The 21,869-nt window shown below is 48.2% G+C and overlaps 2 protein-coding genes across 5 annotated transcripts in view; one reads left to right on the top strand and one right to left on the bottom strand.

Moving 5' to 3' along the window:
• Positions 1-950: 950 nt before the first annotated feature.
• On the bottom strand, positions 951-15,318 carry MED1 (mediator complex subunit 1). Of its 2 annotated transcripts, XM_075523292.1 has the most exons (18): positions 15,069-15,318; positions 12,978-13,084; positions 12,058-12,136; positions 11,569-11,623; positions 11,308-11,440; positions 10,506-10,534; positions 10,052-10,123; positions 9,662-9,736; positions 9,018-9,091; positions 8,545-8,634; positions 7,697-7,808; positions 7,248-7,372; positions 6,916-7,034; positions 6,070-6,271; positions 5,770-5,865; positions 5,557-5,662; positions 4,573-4,713; positions 951-4,395 (listed from the first exon to the last, which is right to left on the bottom strand). In XM_075523292.1, the coding sequence occupies exons 1-18, from the start codon at positions 15,094-15,096 to the stop codon at positions 1,464-1,466; spliced, it is 4,575 nt and encodes a 1,524-aa protein (XP_075379407.1). In that variant the 5' UTR covers positions 15,097-15,318; the 3' UTR covers positions 951-1,463. The 2 variants fall into 2 exon arrangements, with proteins under 2 accessions (XP_075379407.1, XP_075379406.1); XM_075523291.1 differs by having other exon boundaries at positions 951-4,713; positions 15,069-15,317.
• A 607-nt stretch (positions 15,319-15,925) lies between these two features.
• Positions 15,926-21,869, top strand: part of CDK12 (cyclin dependent kinase 12) — a 30,368-nt gene continuing 24,424 nt past the window's right edge. For 2 of the 3 annotated variants that reach the window (XM_075523295.1, XM_075523293.1), the window contains exon 1: positions 15,926-17,392. In XM_075523295.1, coding sequence (XP_075379410.1) covers positions 16,341-17,392 — 1,052 coding nt within the window. In that variant the 5' untranslated portion in view covers positions 15,926-16,340. The remainder of the gene's footprint in view (positions 17,393-21,869) is intronic. The other variant, XM_075523296.1, reaches the window with a different exon arrangement.

Here is a 21,869-nt window from a genome sequence, read left to right as displayed (position 1 = left end):
CTCCCGAGTCTCTTTTCCTTTCAGGGACCGCGAGGCGAGGCCATCAAGGATGCCCACGTCACGCTCTGAATTCCAGCCAAAAGGGGAAAATCCATCTCTTGGGGAAGTCGCTGCTCCTGCTGCAACTCCCATCCCCGCCGAGCCGGTTGGGGTCTGTTTTTCCAGCGGTGCCAGTGCTAACACCAGGACACGGCTGACTCGCGCTGCCAGGCTAACACCTCCCAGAGAGGGCAAGGCCCGCGGGCATTACCAGAATTACTATCTGAGAAGCGCGCTGCAAGTTAAAAGACAGAAAGCAAAAACCCAAATGAAACCCTGAAGGGCTTCAGCAACAGAAAGAGACCGCAAAAACGAGGCCCGTTTGGAACCGTGAGCGCGCGCTGGCTGTTCTGTCGACATTAATGGAAGCATTCGTGGCGGATAAATTAAGGGTGGCTCTAAAGCGCCCGCGGGACGGGGACGTGTGCGGCTTACAGTCCATGGCTTGGCAGATGCAGCATCGGGGGATCCTGGGGAAGCTCTGTTTGCTGGGCGTGCAAGGAAGCAACGCTCAGACGAAGACAGCGGAGTCCCTTTTCCGTTTAGATTCGCTCCAACGCGTGCCAGAATTTCACCAGCTTCACCAAAGCTACAGCTCGGCGCAGAGCTGCCCAAATCCACGGGCTCCACCCAAATTCCCAAGTCCCTTTGGGCTCCACATCATACGATTACAACAGAGATTGCGTGAAAACAAGCAGCACAAGGCATTCAGATATGGACGTAAATAAATAGCTAAAATGAAAGGGAAGGCAAACATAAGACAGCAATCCTTCATCACCGTGACCTGGAATAAAATCCTGACAGCCATCAGAACACCGTGCCCGATTCTGCAGAGCAGCTCATACCAGAGGAAGATGAAGGTCCTCAGCACCGCCCTGAACCAGGCATTGAATGAAGAAATGCCACAAAAATAAAATAAATTAAAAAACTTTTTTTTTTTTTCCCTTCCGACCACCCTTTTAAAGAATAAAACCCAACCCTAAAACATGCCCTAAAAGAATGAGTTTAAAACTTCCTAAAACCAAAAGCAACTTATTCTGAATGGGAAGAGGGGCAGAGGAACTCGGACTCTCCCAGAATAGCCTATGTTTCTGTTTGCACCGCTTTGGGGGCTGCTCCCACACTTACACACACTCTTAGCTTTATACCCATTAACTCTAATGGGGCTATTAATACTTATAAATTAAGAATGAGTGTAAGTGTCCGCAGGATGAAGGCCGCAGTCAGGAACCCAGCTTGCTGCGCGAGCTGCTGGCGCTCACGCTGTTTGGACTTTGGAGATCCTTGGAAATACTTTTTTTTTCCTCTTCAAACACACCCTGTAAAAATCGGCGTGGCAGGTTCGCAATGAACAGTTCCTTTCCTTCAATCTCTAGAACCCGCAGGTCCGGCGTACAGCTCATCTTTTAAAGACGCTAAGAAAATTAATTGCCAATTAGAGCAACATCCATGAGATCGTCGTCTTCTTCCCCGATCAAAAACTCGGGGCTAGCCCGGGACGGTCGCTCAGCCGAAAGGATAGCACTGCTCGTCATGGAGAGAGACTGGTCAGCCGAAATTGGGGACTTAGACCAGCTCTCTGGCTTCATGCTGTGAGATTTCTTCTTGTCTCTGTCCTTATCTCGATCCCGATCTCTGTCCCGGTCTTTGTCTTTCACTTTTTTCTTCTCTTTTTTGTGCTTCTTGTGCTTTTCTGAGCTATATTCAGGCAAAGGCCTAATGCCATCGTCAGAGCTGGGGCTGTTCTGATAGGATTTCTCTGCTATGGAAGAGCCTGACTCACTCTCACTGTCTATGTTTTGGGGAGTGTATGCTGGTGACTTACTGTGGCTGGGAGAGCAGCGTTCATGTTTTGGAGTAGATCCACTGATTAGAGGGGACCCATAGCTTTTGGAAGAAGCCATCTGAGGCCTGAGGCTATCCCCCCCTCCTTCCCCAGGTTTCTGCAAAGTTACTTTGGCTTTAATGCTCGGGGAACCACCATCGTGTTTGCTGATGATAATTTTGGCCACTCCAGTGCTTCCAACGTTTTTGGAATCTGAAGTCTTCTTGGAAGAGTCAACAGATCCTCCAGAAACAGAGACTTTAGATTTCTCTTTGTCACTCTTCTCACGTTTGCCCTGGAACTCACCTCCAGACATATTGTGTTTGGAGGACATAGTATGGCTTGAGGAATTGGAACTTGGCCCCATTTGTCCATCCATTGGGTCATCTCCACCAGGCCCGCTAGTGACAACCCCATGTTTAAGTTTGTCTATGACTGCAGTCAGAGATGGCTTCTTGTTTCTGCTTGGGGACTTGCCTTTGGAACTTCCATGCTGGTTTTGAGATGAAGACATGGAAGACCCACTGGATGAAAAGGAAGATGAAGATGCCGTCGAAGAATTTGATGAAGGAGGCGGTTTCTGTGACATAGACCCAGAGGATCCCATTCCTGAAGACGATTTCATACTTGAGCTTGATCCGGTCCCAGACATATGGGAGCCTCCAGAACCTGAACTGATAGGTGACTTTGCTTTAGATGATGGGGGAGTACCTGGGACAGGTTTCATGGGAGAAGCAAGCTTGTCAGAACCTCCTGAGGGTCTAGAATGAGATGGAGAGATGTTTGGTTTACTCATGGAAGGGTTCATAAGTGATGATGGCTTTCCTTGAGGTTTCATCTTGGTACTTCCAGAACCGCTGCTGAGGCCATGTTTGGTGATGGGGGAGGATCCAGGCTTTCCCACCGACTGAGCTGAGCTTTTGGACTGCCCTGAACTGGAGCCGCCTTGGCTTGAGTAGAGGCTGCTGCTCATCTTTGAGCCAGAAGACCCTTCTGATTTGCTGCTTTTAATTTTGCCTGAGGTTGAAGAGGAGGAAGAAGAGGAGGAGGAGGAAGAATGGCTATGATGGCTTTTGCTGCTGGAGGAGGTGACAGAGCCACTACTTGTATACTGGCCATGTGAAGACGGTTTGCCAACAGTCACTGTTCCTTTTGGGATCTGAATGGTTATTTTTGGAATAGGAGGAGTAGCTACACCAGGAGGAGTCTGAGATCTGCCTGAACTCCCAGGAGATTTGGACCCGCCTGTGCTTGCTGGTGGCGTGAAAGGCCTGTTTGATGAACTGTGAGATGGAGATTTCCCATCTGTCTCCTGCTTTTTCCGCTTTGGAAGTTTCTCTTTACTTTTACCATCACTGGATGGCGTCCGGCTGCGCTTCCCTGGCTTCCCGTCTATCCCGGGACCTGCCATGTTACTTCCAGAACCATTGCCTTCCTTTACCCGTTTCTGAGACTTTTCTTTTCCTAAATCCCCTGTATTCAGTAAGGGGCTCTGACCTCCACTGTGATGCTCCATGATGTCAGAGGACCCCAGTGCTTTGCTCGCAGCTGCAATAATACTAAAATCTACCGTATCGGACTGATTGCTCCCCTTAAATTTATTTTCCCCCCCATCAGCCCCCAAGACTTGCACCCCCAAAGTAGTTAGAGCCTGGGATGCATAGCCCTTGAAATCATCAGTGTCTCCACTCTGACTGCTCTCATCAAAGTACTCCTCCCCAAAGCCACTTTGACTCTGACTGTTCAGCAAGTCAGGATTGAAATCTACTCCATCTGGAAAAAAATGGTTTGAAGAATCGCTGTTGGGGCTCACAGCAGCGTCTGCTATCAGGTCTGCTGGATCTGTGTACGGGTTCTCACTATTGTTCGTCTGAAAAACATCTGGGTCAAAGAGGGCACTTTGTGAATGTCCTGAACTAGAAGAGTCTCTCACTGGAGTACCAATGGGCGGACAGTCCTCATTAGTGGTGGGTAGCTTGGAAGCCTCCTCTGCTATATCCGAAAGGATATCAGTAACATCGGCTCCAATGCTGTCCGAACTAGAAAGTCGAACCATTCTCTGAATACTGGGCTGCGAGTGAGGTATAGGCTGTGGGTATGTAGTAGGAGGAGTGCTGCACTGGCTGGGTGCTGGAGTAATATGAGGGGTGTCCAGGGTATCTGCAGTCATGTTGACATCAAAAATGGGATTCTGGGAGTCAACATCCATTGAAAAGAGCTCTCTCTGGAAATCATCCTCAGTCTGATGCTTGGGCTTGTCGGCCGGCATGCGGGATTTTTTTTTCTTTTGCTTATTCCCCCCAGGGCCCATTTCCATTCTGGGGGAGCCAGAGGAAGAGTTCTGCCTTTCGAGAGGGCTGCTCCCATACAGAGTGGAGAAATCCTGAGGGGGATTCTCTTTAAGAAGGTTCATGAGCATGGGGTGGTTCTTGGTGTTGCTTGCTGGTGAGGATACTGGTGGTGGTGTGTGATGGGGAGGGGTTGGACTTGAGCCAATGGTAGACCCCACATTCCCTGTGATCTGCAACAAACTAGTGAGAATAGGGTTCTGAGACACTTTGCTGAAGTCCTCCCCATGGCCCACCGAGTCATGCCTCTCTTTCATGCTTATGCTCATGTTAAACAAAGTAGTGATGGGCCCCCCAGGAAAAGTGTTTGTTGGGGTAGTGGTACCACTCATTGGGTTGCTGCCTGTGGTCATGCCATACCCTGGGCTGCTGGCTGGGGGAAGATTTTTCTTCACCATATCTTCTACTGTCTCTGCAATGAGGGACAAGGCTGGTGTGTCTGCTTGAATCGTTTCTGCTTTTCTACGAATTGCTCTCATGGTGACAGGAATGGACATGCATCTGCAAGACACAAGACAAAGGGTTTAGCGTGCATTTTGCTGCCCTACAGCAATGTTCACTGAAGGGGTTTTAACAACTTCATCAGACGTAAAGCAAGCAGTAAGGCTCTTGGGCACAAGAGAGCAACAGGTCCAGGCACTGTAAATGCCCCTGCTGTCCTGCTTGTATTTACACTTATCCCATCACACTTATCTAGCCACGAGACAACTGTGCCTTTAGGCATTGCCTTGCAATCACAAAGGGAGAATTAATCAATCAATTAACTCTAATAACTAATAGCCGACAGATCATGATCTTGTAGTTAAAGCACAGGATGCAATCTGGGCTGTTACTCTGATTCTGCCAGAAAACCTTTGTCTAAGCTTGGCAAACCTAATTTCTTGCAACCCTGTAGAAATCAATAATAATGCCACGTTCTACGCAAGGACGACAAGCCTATAATGTTTTGAAAGGAAAAATAGCTATTCTCCCTGAAGAGGTCTGTGTCACGCACTGTTAACATTCTGCTGTGTTCCGAATGGTGGCTGGGGTGGAGGAACCTTGATCAAAGGCCAGTGTAAATGACAAACTTCCACATTTTACAGGACTTAGAAAGCAACCAACTACAGGCGAAGGCATGAATAGGTAGGCACCTCAGACACGCACCTAAAAATAAGTACCTATGGTTCAGCGACCGGAATGGAATTTTCAATAGGGCTCCAAGCTTTCCTCTCTTCCAAACAACCGCTACCAAAACTCACCCACAGACAGAACGGCTCCAAAACCGCTAGGATCAATATGAGATAGACACAGAGTTCATCTATATGATTTGGAGCGCATGGTGGCACAAAAAATCCAGCTTACCTTTGAACAACTTTGGCAATGAAATCATCTGTACAGATAAGAGCATCGGACAGCCCTTTGTACAGCTTGCAGTTCACGTGAGTAGAGTCTTGCACATCCATTACCACTAAAAGAGAGAAGGCATTTGGAAGAGATCAAAATCCTGGTTACAGTGGAAGAAAACCCTGCCATCCTTCCCGTAAGCACACTCGTGCTTTTACTGAGTCCACTTACCACACACTAGGGAGTCATTCACAGGATGCTGAAAGGATACACTGAAACAGGAGTCAGAGAGAGGACAAACTTCAAACTGCAGGATCCCAGGAGAATCTGAAAGACATGGGAACTGTTAAGTTAGGGAACACAGGAGATGAACCAGAGGCACCAGCTCAATACCCTCTACAGAAGGAAAAAAAAAAAAAAAAAAAAAAAAGGGAAAGCAGCATAGGCCTCATTTCTTATTCCTACACCTGGGAAAATTACCCAGGGTTTCTTATTATCCACACATTATATTGCACTTGATGCGATACCCACCTTCTTTTAAAACTGTTCGCTTGACACAGCTGCCAATCAGTGTGTTGTACGCCACCTGATGTCTGATCAAATTGAGGATGAGAGGAACCCGTCCGGGGTGCTGGAAGGCGATTTTACTAATCAGAGTTCCTTGAAGGCTTCTTCCATCTGGGAGAGGAGCATCTTTGTTCAGAAAGTAACAGTGCTGCTGTCCTGGAAGAGCCTGACAAACAATTTCTACTTTACTCCAACTACTGCTGGGTACAAGGCAGTAACAGACATCTAGGAAGGAAAGAGCAGGCCCCAGATCCAAGTGACGCCAAGCCACCTTTCTGGCTGAAAGTGACAAACCACGAGGACACTTTCCTTCCAGTCTGAACAAACAAAACATGATTTCAGCTCCTCAGAAGTAGTACTACCGAACTGTATTCACTGTCCCCACTAAAACAGTTTCATACGGTATGGCATCCCTTCTGAGGAAAAGAGAAATCCTCTGAAGTTAACAGGAGATCCGTCACTGACAAATTTAAGAACTAGGATTTCTCCCGAAGTGATGTGATTCATTCAGCCACACATTACAGCCCGAACAGGAGGAAGGGACAGAATCTAGGAAGGCTCAGTCCCATACCTCTGCTGTCATTCCTGCAGCTGCACTTCAACAGCAATGGATTTTTCATTACCTAATTTTCCTAATTACTGCAGTCATGTCTGTATTGGAATTCTAATGCTTGGATAGCATGGGTTTTGCCTATGAATAAATGCTGTACCAATTTCCTTTATCCTACTTGAAAGATACCTGGAAAGAGATGAAAAACCCCAAACTGCTCATCTACAAGTATAACGCCCTGGTTGTAACAACATACTTACTGCATAGAAGCGCATGTTGTGGTTTAAAGGTAGAGGATCAGCCTCCTTGGATAATTCAAACTGTGTGATCAACTCATACAAGGGTACAAACGTTGGTGGCGTGTCGAACAATGGAATACCTGAGGGAACAAGATGGCACAGAATGATAGCACCTGGGAACCAGAAAGAGATGGCGGGCCAGAGAAGGCATTACCATCCAGTAAAGGAAACCCATCCAGGTTTTACTGAAAACAGAGCCCAAAACCTTGAGCAAACTTTTCTGGCACACGTTAAAAATTAGCAGCAGTTTATTAATAAAAACCTAGGGAGTATCTGACAGATCTGCAACCCACCTGTGCAGCCTTGAAGTTTCTGAATGAAAGCTCGAGACACTGGAATGGGACGTGGGAATTTCAGGAAGAAACAAGCTGGTAAATCCACACTGTTGGCACTGGTGATTGACGAGAAAGACGGAGTTCTGAAATATTGGGTTAATACAAGATCTTATTAGATGCAGGGCATGACTCTGGCTTCTGCTATGAGCGCCAGACATCCAATTTACTGTTTGCTCAAATACAAGCAGACTGTCACACCTTCCTAAAAATTAAAGACACTCCTTAAAAGCACATTACATGCCTGAAATACATATTTCTTGGCTTAAAGACAGCACATAAGTGCTTTATATAAAGCTCTGACATCATGCAGTCACCTCCCCACTCTGACTTCAACAGAGGACTGAATGTTGAATTTGCATCTAAACAAGGCTGCGGAGAAAGGCCGGGCAGACACGTCCTTTGCTTACCCTTTGCTGTCAACGGGATGCGAACCCATAATCAGTGGTGCAATTGGAAGTTTGTACATAGCCATGGTTCCCTCAACTGTCACTGACACATTCATACCCAAAGACCGAGGAACTGCAAGAGGAGACAAGAAAAAAAAACAACATAAGCTGACAAAAAAGCCCCAATGCAAGCTTTATTAATTAAATATCACTATAATGGAAATACCTTACTTCCTCCACAAGGCACAGTTTTCAGCGTTCACCTTTATCACTAAATGGACTACAGCCAAACTAGTTACGCTACCTAATGCTCTATTTTTCTTTTGCAAGGTAGACCAATCGCATAAAGCTTAAAATAGATTCCAAATACATTTGCAAGTTTGTAACATGCTCTTTACAAAGCAAAACAAATAATGATTTTGGACAATTTCACGTTCTTCTTTCCCGAGACCAGCCTCAGTTTTAATTGGCGCTTGCTTTTGTCATTTTAGTGAGAGACAGATATACATGCACATGCATAAAAAATAATTTTCCAGTAAGATGGCAGAGACACAAGTATTCCCACAATAAAATAAATCCCATGTTAACGATGAAATTCACCCTAAGGAAAAAGGCTCTGTCTGCAGACTGTCACCCCATCACCCTTGGTAGCAGCCCAGTTCAAACTCCAGAATAGCTGCAAGGTTCAAGAAGATGGTCAACTGCGCAGCATTTACACATGGGCTTATTAAACCCGTGTCCTCTGCAAGTCAACCTATGATTTTCCTGTATTACAGGGAGACAGCAGAGGGGAGCTAGACTGTTGGAATTCTGCTTTCTGCTCTCCTTCAAGCAGTAGTAGTCCACACTAGCTTCTAAAGCTGACCTACCATTGTTCTCATGTAAAATAACGGGGGCTCCAGTGCCATCTTCAAATAAATCATAGGGCGAGACGTAATACTTGAGATTCATCAGGAGACCTGTGGGAGAGAAGCTTTTGAAGAGGCATCCTGACGATACAAGTTAACTCGATCATTATTAACCCCTGTCACCACGCACTATTTGCACTGTAACACAGCACACGCTGTGCAGAGCTGCTAGTGCATCTTGAAAGAGTTGTTCTCTGCTGTTAAAGACACAGACATGGCCATCTGCCATAAAATTACCGTGCGTGGCTTTGTAAAGAAAAGCTGGCTTTCTGGATCACAGGGGACTTACAAATACTCAATCAGCTTGTCCCTCTTTTACTTTGATTAGCATTTTCCATTACTGCCATCAGTTAATGTGAACCTAATGTCCATAAAGGGGACCCTGAACAAAGTAATTTTTATTCTTTTCTTTTTTAAGTGTTAATCAAAGGTACCTCCACTCCTGGGGGTGAGATAGCCAACACTGCCGTGAAGAATCTTGTCGAGGGGATTTGCATTGGTGGCTTGCCTGCAAGAGAGGCAATCACAGGTCTGTAACAAGCCAGGGTCATACCTGAAGCCAAAATTCACGTGCTGACGGCAGTCTAAGATTTCAGCTCAATATACACACTTCTCAGTCACACAGAGGTAGCGATCTTAAACTTCACACTGTTATAGGCAAAACAAAAGCTACTTTACTCCCTACAGCATGGGTGGTTTATCCGCTGAATCTACAGCAGTGAAAGATGGTCAAATGTTTCTCAATTTTTTGCTGTAAAACACGTTACCACTGATCCATCTAGTTACAAACTTTTTTTTTTTGCCTTTTAGACTTTCTTTCAATTGAATTCTGCAGTGAAAAAGGAATTGCTTGGAAAGCTCTGAGCATTATATATATAAAAAATTCCCCTGCTACCACAGGCCGCCTATAGCCTCAGCATTGTACTTCTTAGCAATAACGTCAGCCTATACAGGCACTGACGGGACAGTTCCTGGGTACACAGTACCTGGCATGATCAGAATCAGCCAACATGATGCAGTGTTATTAAGAAAAAACAAACCAATGACAAAAACCAACAAACCATATAGGCGTCCTTACCAATACATCCCTGCCATTTTTGAGAGATCCAGCTCTAAGGACTGCAGAGCTAAGTACATTTTAGTTTTAAGTTTGCTGTGGGGGGAAAGAAAAAAACAAATATAAGAAAAATTGAAAGGAACTGTGCAATGAAATCCAACTCACAGAACTGCTGGCTGACAAGCTGCAGTACTTGCCATCAGATCGAGCATTTACAAATTGTAACTTTTCATTCTGCATTCCCACTCCACATTAAATCCTCCCTACCCACTGTGCGCACATGCAAGCCACGGTGATGAAGTCAGTAGGATCACACACAATGACAATTTAAGCACAGAACGAAAAGCTTGTAGATTTGTTTAATTTTATATACGTGGTTGTAAATAAATATAATACATATTCTAGACTTACTTGTCTCCTGGCAACTTATACAGGTTCACAAGCCCCCTTAGATGCTTAGAAAATTCATCAAAATTTTTCTCTCTGAAAGGAAGAGGGAGAAAAAGTAACATGTATTAAAACTCATAGCAGATAAGGTTTGGTTTTAAAAAGTTCTCTTAATACAGATACTAAGTCACTTAAGAAAAGACTTTTGCTACATGAAAGCTACAAAACATGATCTTTAAATGATCCAGCTTTAAGGATTCTGATGAATGTTGTGCTGTGGCTTCCAAGATACCATGCACAGCAGTCAGAATCAGAAGTATCTGAACCAAAGCCAGAAAATCCCCTGGAGAAGTAGACAGACCTTCTGGGGAAGGAACAGTTATGAAACATTTTGCGTTTCCAGACATAAAATAGCATCAGATCACTACTTCAAAGAGAAGCCTGTCAGAAAATGCAACAAACAACTCCTGTTGCTCACCTCAGATGTTGCACCAATTCTGGACAACTCTGAAAAGGAAAGAACATACAACGATATCAATGTCGAATGCAGCAATTTCAGTCTTTGTGCAGCACAGCAGCTGTAAAATATTAGGACAGTAAAATTTCTGAGCATCAGCTTTTCATGAGAAGCAATACAATGCTCACAACTACACATTACTCTGGTTCTAGTTCTGCTCGTCAACCCCCCCTGGGAAAAATTCAAGCAATACTATTTCCTCTTAAACAACTGATTTGAAATAAACTTTTAAAATTGTGAAGCCTTAGGTTGAAAACCTATGATCTTATATAGAGATATTAAAAATGGTCTGTTTTCAGAAGAGTGGCTAGGCCAATGTAAATAGCAAGTTCCAACTCTCATACATGTGCAGAAGGGAAGTAAAGCCACTTTCTTTCAGCATTCCACGTTTTAGTACTTTCCATTCACAGACCTAAGTTTTATAAGATTAATTTCCCTACCCTTCCTCCAGAAACAAAATTCCCAGAAACACAGCGATAACTTCCTCAAATAATTTTGCCAGTTACAAAACCGCTCAGAGAAAAAGAGAGACCATCAGTAAAAGGGTCCTTGCACACGTACACTGCATCGATCAGATTAACCCACAAGAACACGCTACTCCATGGAGGCTTTTACTTTCCACCAGAATAAGCAGCAAAGCTGTAACGCTAGGTCTAGCGGAACATTAAATATAATCCATTTCCTCTGCTCAAACAAAAGGGAGCCAAAGTGGCAGTTCCAAAACCACAAAGGTATTACCCTCCTCTTTGTCAGTAATACATACCACGGGGTTTTCTCCATGGTGAGCCACCTTGACATCACACAGCAGCCCTGTAGGATCTAACTGGACTTCCACATAGAACATGTCTGAAGTGATGTAACATTCAGTGCCGTTCGCACTAAGGTGAGATCCAAGGCTTACATACAAAACAAAACAAAAATTGCTATGAGATGCACACAAAAAACAATCAAACCAGCAGTGAGATTACGATGTGCACAGATAAACAGGGAAAGCCTTTGCCATAAAATAAAGGAGAAGACCTACCCATTTTGTCTAGCTATAGACTCTAAGCGATCTGTCATGGCAGGCAGAGAAGATACTAGATGGAGAGAGCAAAAAACAAGGCTTAGTGAACCCCAGGAATCAGCACTAAAACCGATCTCAACTAGTTACTCCCTCCCATGTCTGTTCACACCTTCACAGGTGCAACTATATATGTTATCCGTACTCAAAATGCAGGCAGAACAATTTGCATAGAGAAAACCAAATGTTCTCAGAACTGCAAAGAGAGAATGGATTTTCTTCCGCAAGTGCAATTCAGGTATGGGCACTGACTATAAAACTAATACAGGCAAACTTGACTAGTACTGACTGGCGTTGAGATAAGCGTGCTTATGTAAACGTGAGCACGCATGCACTAGGAACACAGTGAAATGTGCTAGCAACAACCTTGCTTGCTTTTATGATCTGGAGTATTTCCATAGCACATCACTGTTAAGCAGTTTGTGAAGTGCACACACAGAACGTACCAACCTTTTAATGCCTTCTGCAACGTCTCCAAACAGCTCACCAGATGTTGGTGCCCCCCAGAGTTCATCACAACTCGCTTTTCCTTAGTCAGAAAAAAGAAGAAAAACGTCCTTGTTTTGTATCACTCAGTAAAGGGGAATTATCGCAACTTTTGATCAGTCAAGTGAGGTTTATTTAGGTAATTAAAGGCAGATTAGAATTCATTCCAAAATTACATCCTTGTTTTGATTCCTGTAGGAGAAGAGTATCCATTTTGGAAGCAGGTAGCAATGGCAGACCTGCAATTGATTTATTTTCTTTTAAGCAACTTGCTCATCTGGAAGAACAGACTGTAGCAACTTTTTAATAGGTATAAGCTCAGAGTTATATAAGAGACAACAGAGAAATAACGAGACAGGCAAACTTTTAACACCACAATATATGCAGAAGCCTTTGATGTAGCTCTCCCCTGCCTCCTGCTCCTCCTTCCCCCCATCCAGAGACGAACATTTCAAACCCACGTTTGACTAAGCCACCACCGAGTTTTGAGTATCACCGAACGGGGAGCAAATTGCTTTACAAAACACAACATCCTGAAACAGCAAGTGGCGGAATGGTTTGGGCCTCTCGGCACTGGCTGAAACCACAAGTTTGAGCCTTTTCCTGGCACTGAGCTGACAGCTGCCCCATGTCAATTAGGCTGTAGAGGGGGAGGCTGTAATTAGGGAAGGCAAAGGCACACCAGACAGAAAGGGTAGGGGCATCACTCCCTCCCCTGCACACTGTGGGGTGTGAGAACTGGCACACCTCAACCACGCTGGCCCAGGAGGAAGTCAAGGCTTGATCGAAACGTAAAGCACTTTGAAGAGATCTAACAAACCAACAACAGAATTATTGCTGAAGAAATTCAGAAACCCTCCTGCTCAGAACCCAACAATTCTCACCATGACTTGGCGGACTAACTTCATGGTTTCTGTCCAAGGTCTGTTTTGGTTGTACTTTGCATGAAGTCTTTCTAAGAGGGTACTCATCTTATTCAGCTTCTCCGTTTCTGTAAGACAGGGGAATGAATATTCAGAATAGAGAACGAGACAATATTTGCAGTTTTACAAATAAAACAGTTTGGCAGTTGTAATGAAAATACTTTCCACCTTTAAGCTAAATATGATTTAAAAAAATTTATTTACTGCTGATTTATCCCTGTGACCTAGACCTTAAGGTTAAGGAAATTTTAAGGATATAACACAAGCTATCAAAACCTAAAGGACCATAAAATGCCTATGGGCCTGTTGGGAAAAGCCCAGCTCCTATTCTGCACGGACTCTGAGTGACGTGGCCCCATCACGTTAAGTTCTGGCATGACAGGAATATATCGGGGCACTGTTGGAAGATACAAACGGCATGGTCTAAAGAGGAAGCTTCCCCAGGACAGGAAACGGAGAGTATAGAAAACACTGTGTTAAAGAAGCGAGATTAAGCTTCATTTCCTGGATCCCCCTTCACTGTTCTCTCTTCCACCTTCTTGTACAGTGAAGATCTCCGCAGACCCTTCCATCGCCAAAAACCTCAACCAAGTCAGTCTGATAGCCAATTGTCGCAAATTCTCTGACCAGACGCACTCCTACTCACGCTAGCTTGAAACCCGAGGGCTGGTGTCTCCTCAGTGCTGTTCTAGAGCCAGGGCACGGCTCCGTACACTGGGACATAACGAAGCAGTGGACGACCGGACAGGTCACGGATCTCTACCAACCTAGAACCTACTCAGCCTTTACAAAACACCTCTCATGTCCCACAGACTCCCATCTACTACCCGTGGTTCTACAAGCTCATTTCTGTGTATTTTAGAAAGTTCCACTGTTATGAATAATATCTCCCTGATGAGAGAAGGGATACAGGACTAGTGACCAAGCAAAAAACTAGTGTTGGACAGCTTAGCTAAAAAAGTTCCAAGATGAAAGGGTTCAGTTTTTTCCCTACTACCTAGTTGGACGCGTGCACACAGAGAACATAGGTTTCAGGAGTACTATAATTTTGTCTTTTTTTGTTAAGAGACAGCATTTTCTACACTTGCATTTGTCAAAAAAATCCCAGCGGACATCACTGCCAAAATAAACCCTGTCATTGGCACTAGTGGGTCCAAGGCAAACAGACATCTACGACATTTTAACTGCCACGGCATGCAACCCTGTAAGCCCTCACCTGCAAAATTTCAAGGGTTTGTTTTCATTATTGATGCATGGACAGTTCACAGACCTAATGCTGACCCTCAAATCCAAGCATAAGAAATAAATAAATGTTTGCTAGATGCTTTCAGATGCTTTATACCTCTCAGCTACATTAGAATCACAGAACGGATGAGGTTGGAAGGGATCTCTGGAGGTCACCCGGTCCAAACCCCCTTGCCCAAGCAGGGCCACCTACAGCAGGTTGTCCAGGGCCATGTCCGGACGGCTTCTGAACCTCTCCAAGGACGGAGACTCCACCACCTCTCGGCACCCTGTGCCAGCACTTGGGCACCCTCAGAGTGAAAAAGTCTTTCCTGATGCTCAGGTGGAGCCTCCTGCCTTCCGCTCTGTGCCCACGGCCTCTGGCTGACACCTGAGATGAGCCGGGCTCCCTCCGCTTTACGCTCTCACTCCCGGTATTTGTGTACATTGGTAAGATCCCGTTGAGCCCAGGGACAGGGGGAGTTCTGCCAGATCTCAGCAAAGGTAGAGCCTCACGAGAATATTCGCCTTTATTTCCTTCAAAAATGGAACCACCCCGCAGCCAGCACCGAAGACCCAGAGCCCCGGCCGGGGCAGCGAGCCACGGCACCGGAGAAAGCCCGGCACGGTGCCACCGGCCGCGGGATCCTCGCCCTCCCGCCGGGCCGCGGCCCCGCCGCCGCCTTTCGGGGAGACACCTCAGCCCCAGCCCGACACTGAGCCGCGCCGACCACCGCGCCAGCGCCTCCGAGACGCCGGGGCCCGCCGTCTCCTCACAGGGCCGGCGGGAAGCCTCAGCGCCAGCCGCGCCCCCCCGGCGGCACTCACCCTCGGCGCCGCCCGGCGCCGCCTTCATGCCGCCGGCGGGAACGGGCGGCCCGCGGCGGGCCGCAGCGCCGGCGTCGCGTCGGGCCGGGAGCGGGGCGGGACGGGACGGGACGGGACGGGGCTGGGGGGGGCAGAGCCGCGGCCGGGCCGCTGCGCTCCGGCCTCACACGGCGGCGGCCGCCGCCATCCCGACGGCCGCGGCTGCGCTGCGGGCGCGCGGCGCTCCCGCCCTCTCGCGAGAACGCCCGCGTCTCTCGCGAGAGGGCGGGAGCACGCGCGCGCGCGCGGAGGTGGGCGGGGCGTGTGGCGGCAGGCTCCACCCCCTCCCCGCCCTCACTTCAACCGCGGCGGCGGCGCGGGGCCGCCGCGCGTTCCCCGCCCGTAGGCAGCCCCGGCGCTTCGGTGAGCGCGCTCCTCCCGGGCGGGCGGAGCCGGGCCGGGCCGCGAATTCAGCCTTAACGCTCCGCCCGGAGGACTGAGCGGCGGGAGGCCGGGGCCGGCTCGCCGTGACGGGGCTTCGCGGCGCCTCCATCCCGATTTGTGGGGGAAAGGGGCGGGCGCCGTCCCCGCCCGGCGCCGCCCCAGTGAAGTTTCACTGGAAGCCGGCGAGCGCGCGCGCGGAGGCGGTGTCCCGGCTCTCGCGAGAGGAGGCGCGCGCCCCCGCCCATCTCCTCCGCCAGGTCTCGCGGGATCGGCGGGCAGCCGGTGGGGCGGCGGCGGCGGTCTCGCGAGAGGCGGCCGGGTCTCGCGAGAGTTGGCGGGTGCCCCCCTTGGACGCGGAGCCGTTTCGCTTTGGGAAGTGAGCGGGGGGCGGCGGCGGCGGGGCCGGGCCGGGCCGGGCAGGGGGGCGCGGGCGGCGGCGGCGGGGCCTTCCGGCTGAGGGACCCGCGCGGCGGCCCGGGCGCCCGGTGCTGAGGGGGTGGGGAGGGCTCGCGGGCCCAGGCCCCGCCTTCCCGGGGCGCCCCCGCGGCGGCGCTGCCCTCCGGGCCTGGGCCCCTCGGATGAGGCGGTGAGGCCGGTGCCCTTCCCCCTCCCCTCCCGGTTCTTGTCCCCGTTTCCCTCCCCCCCCCCCGCCCCTTCCGCCTCCTCCGGAGCCTCGAGGCGCCGCGGGGCCGCGCTCCCTGCCCCGCTCCCCATGTAGGAGGGGGTGTTGGCGGCAGGGAGGGCTGAGGCCGGGGTGAATGGTGCGAGGAGCGGGCGGTGAGGAAGTTTGAAGTTTGGGGGTTTTGGAGGATTCCCCCCCTCCCCTCTCTCGAGCACAGTGGAGGAGGAATGCCAAATCCGGAGAGACATGGGGGCAAGAAGGATGGGGGTGGCGGGGGGTCCTCGCAGCACGCGCCTGGCAGCGGGAGTTCGAACAGCAAGGAGAGGCACCGGCTGGCCTCCAGGCACAAGAGGCATAAGTCCAGGCACTCCAAGGAGTCACCGCTGGCAGCCCAGGAGACAGCGGCACCCTTGGGCGCGATGATCAAGCCGCTGGTGGAGTATGATGACATCAGTTCGGATTCGGATACCTTCTCAGATGATGTGGCCCTCAAGCTGGACAGGAGGGAGAACGAGGAAAGGAAAGCGGACAGGAGCGAGAGGATACAGAAGCACCGGCACCACCAGCACAAGCGCATTCGTGAGCTGATGAAGAGCAAACAGGCGGAAAAAGAGAGGAAGTTAGAAAAGAGCCTGGAGGCATCCAGCAGGTCCGGGTCCACCAAGGAGAGAATATCGGGATCCTCCAAGAGGCTCCTTGAAAGCGAGGAGCACCCAAAGTCGCTGTCCTCAAAGAGTAGCAACAAGGAGTCTCGGTCAGCCAAAGCGCACAAGGAAAAATCCAGGAAGGATCGGGAGCTCAAGTCCAGCCACAAAGAGCGCAGTAAAAGCCATCGGAAAAGGGATGCTCCAAAAAGTTACAAAACAATTGACAGTCCGAAGCGGAAGTCCAGAAGTCCTCACAGAAAATGGTCCGACAGCCCTAAATTGGACGACAGCCCCTCAGGAGCATCCTACATCCAGGAGTACGATCTCAGCCCTCCCCGCTCTCACACATCCAGTAACTACGATCCCTACAGGAAGAGCCCCGGCGGCTCCTCGCGCCGACAGTCGATCAGCCCACCCTACAAGGAGCCTGTGGCTTACCAGTCAAACACTCGCTCGCCCAGCCCTTACAGCCGGCGGCAGAGGTCCATAAGCCCCTATAACAGGAGGCGCTCCTCGAGCTACGAGAGAGGCAGCGGGTCGTACAGCGGAAGGTCACCAAGCCCTTACGGCCGACGGCGCTCGAGCAGCCCTTTTGCCACGAAGCGATCTGTGAGCCGAAGCCCCATCGCCAGGTGCGTGCTCTCTGCGTTGTCTTCCATGCCCTGGGGAATGGGGAAGTGTCTGGGGGTGGTCGGGGTGGCTCTGAACGGGGTTAACCCCCTTCCTCATCTCGGTGGGGCCCAGGTCGCTGGCTGCCTAATTCGGCTGCGGAGTGATCTGTGTGGAATTCCTTTGGTCGGGTTCGTGGCAATTCCCTTTAAAATGGTGTTCACACTTTGGAAAACACCTCCCTGACTGGCGGTAGGCAGCGTCCATGTTGGCTGTCCATGTTGGCTCTCGGCAGAGAGGCCTCGGGCTGAATGAGCTCCTGGGATTAAATTACACCCACCTCTGGAGGTGGCCCCCCCAGAAGGGCCGAGGCTCCTGGGGAGGGTTGTGCTCTGAAGGGAGACGGAGCCGTTCAGCTCCTGATGCGGGATCTAATGCGCTTCCCTGGTGAGCAGAGCAGCCAGGGAGAATGTTTTCACCTATTTCTGGAAGCCGTTATCTGTTTACTACGTGTGGAAACTTGATCACGTTTTTCAGGAGGGTGGCTTGTTTTGAGTGTATTTTGCTCTTTCTGAACTGACTTGTCTTTTCTCTTTCCTTGAATTAGAGATGACCACATGTAAACTCCGTCTTTCTAGCCTCAACTTTCTTTTCTCAGTACTAGAGTTTCTTGCTTCCATTCTGAAATCGGGGCATTCTGGAAGGGCAAGTAGGAAGCAGCTGTATTTTGGCTTAACTATAATTTTTTCTTTTTTTTTCTTTAGTCAGTAACCTTGCTACAGAAGGAAACTATTATTTTAAGGTAGTCCTGTGTGTTTTATTTCAGATGTTCATTAATCATCCTGTTATATGCACGAATACATAGTCTAATGTTGACTCTTCCCCCCCCCCCCCAGCTTCAGCTTATGTTAAGTGAGTTTCCAGTTGTCACCACGGGTGCTGTGAAGCTTTGGTTGTAGCTCCATGGCAATTAAGATGTGACCTGGAATGTAATAGCTATAGAAATGCTCTGCGCTGTGTTAGCTGTACTGCATCCTCTGGTCCAAACAGGAGCTGCGAGTGAAGAGGTTGCCTCCAGAGCGCGTTTATGTGACCAGCAGTTCCCAAAAAACTTGGGGCTTTTGGAATTTGGCCTTTGTTATTAGAGCTTTTCTCTTAACTTCAGGAATACTGTCTTCCATAGTGGGCTTGAAATAGTGCCTTTGTCCTTGCTGTGATAGAGGTGTATCAGTTTTAGCACCCTGGAAGCTGTTACGTAAAATCTACTTATTCTACTGTGATTTTACATAGTGAAAATTTCCTTCAGGCTGTTTCTCCTCTGCCCTGTTTTCGTACACCTGAGAAGTTCTGAGGGATAGTCCTCGATGTCTGTCTTCTCCCTCCCCTCGGTACTTTTTGCCCTGGTTGGGACTGCTCTTACTCGTTATTTGCTAATACTTTTGGAAGAGTAAGAATACAGTAGTAGAAAATGTATGTGTACTTCATTATATATTCATTATATTCATTATAATTGCGTATTATGGCACCCGTTAAATGTCCATGTTCAGCCCTAACCAGGGAGAAACCATGTAGAAACTGGACTGGTTTACGAAGTAGTGGTTCCCCCCCCACCCCCAGGTTACTCTGCTTCCCAGGTGAACCTGAAGCTTACTCGTTCTGTAAATACCTAGTTGCTTCTGACTTGAGAAATCAAGCAGTTGTCTTTTCCTGATCTTAATTATGGAAGCAACTTTGGATCATTTTGTGCTGCTTCCCTGAACTTACGTACCCACGTAAGAAACTTTTTGAGGGCATCTTTGACTCACTGACAAAATGCTAGACCCCAAACCAAAATAGATTCCAAAGGTTACTTACTGTTTACGCTCAGCTTGTACTGAATTCTTTGAATCTCTGACTTCAGTTGATAACCTACTACTCTTCCCTCTTTTCTGGGCAGATAACTTACTGACTGTGTGATATATTCTTTTAAAGCAGAACAAAAAATATGGATTACGCCTTCAGAAAACATCCACCTGAAGTGATTCTAGTAAAGGGACCGAGGGAATTTAACATGTTTCCCATATGTTAGGCAGACTGTAAGTTGTAATTCATTGTTGGTTTTGCTTCACTGAACTTGCAGCCTGTACGGTGAGGCAGTTGGTATAAGTTTATGGTCAAACGTCTGCTCCAGAAGCCAAAGGTGGGGCTGCCCCTCTGCTGATGGCTGCTCAGGAGCTCACCTGAAGGAGCGGATGGGCTGAGCCTTCCTTGCCAGCATCGCTGAAGCCAGCTTCGGTTGATCTGCTGCAGATGAGTGTGTAAATGGAGGCAGCTGACTTTGCACCAGAGTAGCCGGGGAGTGACTGTGTGATCTCTTCTGTTGGCTCCTGCGGAGGGGCAGGAACAGTTTGGGAGAGAAAACATCTTTAACTGGCACACTCACTTAGGCAGTGAACATCTGACTGTGGCTTAAATTCTTCAGAGGAGGTAATGCAGGCTTTTCTGGGACACTGAATTATTTCCACTGAGTGACAACACGGGGGTTTTTTTAGTGCGTTCTTTGTCATCTTTAATCTTCACATCCAAAATACAGTGTTAGGAAACTGAGTCAATGTGCTGTGCTGATTGGAGAAAATACAGACTGTTTGCATTTCAAATGGCTGTGCAAAACAACTTGCTTTCAATTTAGGAGGAAATGAGGATGATTTGGTCAGTAGGGAAAATAACAGATGTGGCTTGCCATTCCGTGTAGCAACTGTTGTCGTTGCAGCTAAAACTAGAAGAAGAAATTCCAGAGTCCTTCAGCTTGCTGCAGGTGGGTTGTGCTCTGTACTAAGTATAGCAGCGAAGGGTGAGCGTGTGCACGTGCTGTAGTAGTGGCCACCATTACGCAAATCCTTGCCATGGCAAAAGGTCATCGGGCATTCATAAATAAGAAATGTTGGCCTTCTGTTTGAGCTTGTTTCCTGGGCAATTAGAGCACGGGGCATGCGGTCAGGCTTCCCAGACACTAGTTTGCACTTTACTCTTAACTTCTGTTGTGGCTTGGAGCAGGTAAAATAATGTCTGTAGATGTTCCTAGGAGTTTGGATAATATGGAAGTATGTAGATGTGGGGTTTTGTTTTTCTGCCAGCTGATTCAGGGTCACCTCTGCTAATGGCTATTAGCTGTGGTTGTTTTCAGCATGAGGAGGTCTGGAGGGTTCTAGTACTCCCTCCTCCAAAGACTATTCTAATCTTCTGATTGTATTGGTTAAATTAATCTAACAATGGTTTTTTATTTGGATTTTTAGATGATCCATCGTCTCTGACTTCTTTATGTTAATTCACAGTCATCATGGTTAGTATCTTGTATTTCTAGTTTCCAGTGCTAGAGGGACAACAAGGTGTTTTTTAACCCCACAGCATTTTTATCCAGAAAAAGAACTTCACGTGAGACTGAATTGCCTCCCACCCGTCTCTGATAATCTTAGCAAAGGAAGTAAGCTGTGTAGCGTTGCCTTAGCACATGTTAAGGGTGAAGGGGGTACAAGTGCTAACTAACTGGCTGCAGGTAGAGCCACGAAAAGATTGTTCCGGAGGATGGGAAGAGTATCTTTAAAAAGCAAAATCTGCCTGTGCACCTTCTGTCTTACTGCGTCTTTTTTGAGATATCCAGCAGTGATAAAAGCGAGTGTTGCTGTGGAAGACCGCCCCTCAGCAAGCGCAGTAGTGGTGTTGAGGCTGTTGATGGTCTCACGGTATGAGGTAAGATTTCTTGTAGAGTGGTCTGTTACTGGTTGTGTTGATATAGCTGGGAAAGCAGACAAGCTTCTGGATGCAGTGCATTTTTTGAGGTCTAACAAAGAAGCCGTAAACACCAAGCTGGAAAAATGTGCTTAGAAACAACAGCTCTTTGTATAATAACTATCGGTAATTATCACTAGATGACTGAGGAGAAAAAAGCATGAGTGGTACCTGTGGAGCGGAGAAGACTACTGGGAGGGAATAAGTGGATTTAATCGTGGTGGAACAGAGGAGCACGTATGTTTGCTGATGGAAGGTCAGGGAGTCGTCCCCAATCCTCCTCAGGTTGGAAGCGCTGGTTCTGCGGTGCAGCTCCTTCTGCAGCAGCCCTTGTGTAAGAGGGTCCTACCCTGAGCCGCCTGCTCCATCTGCACGCCCCACCGCTTCCTCCAGCGTCAGCGTTACCTTTCCCTTGCTTGTGTCCATGCAGGTGTCTTTGGTGGCTGCATTTCTCACGTAGCACTTAAATTTCTCCAAAAGTGCAATTTTACCTTATTTTTATGTCAGATCTGCTGAGTGATCTTGTTGAGGATGTCGCTCTGCAACCAGTTGAATTGGAATAGCTGTTGGGGGGGTAATCATGGGGAAGGATGGGAGACAGGGAGCAGGAAACTGAGTATCGCGGCATCTTAAACAATCTATCCTGAAAGAATGCTAACCCCAAAACTATTTGTGGTTGCAGTAAACTGCATCCTACAGGATTCATTAGGAATGTTTTCCTTAGCCTGCGAATGT

This window comes from Mycteria americana, chromosome 22, assembly GCF_035582795.1.
Source record: "Mycteria americana isolate JAX WOST 10 ecotype Jacksonville Zoo and Gardens chromosome 22, USCA_MyAme_1.0, whole genome shotgun sequence".
Lineage (NCBI taxonomy): Eukaryota > Metazoa > Chordata > Aves > Ciconiiformes > Ciconiidae > Mycteria > Mycteria americana.
The sequence above is the reverse complement of the archived record's forward strand: the minus strand, read 5'-3'. Positions and strand labels throughout refer to the sequence as shown.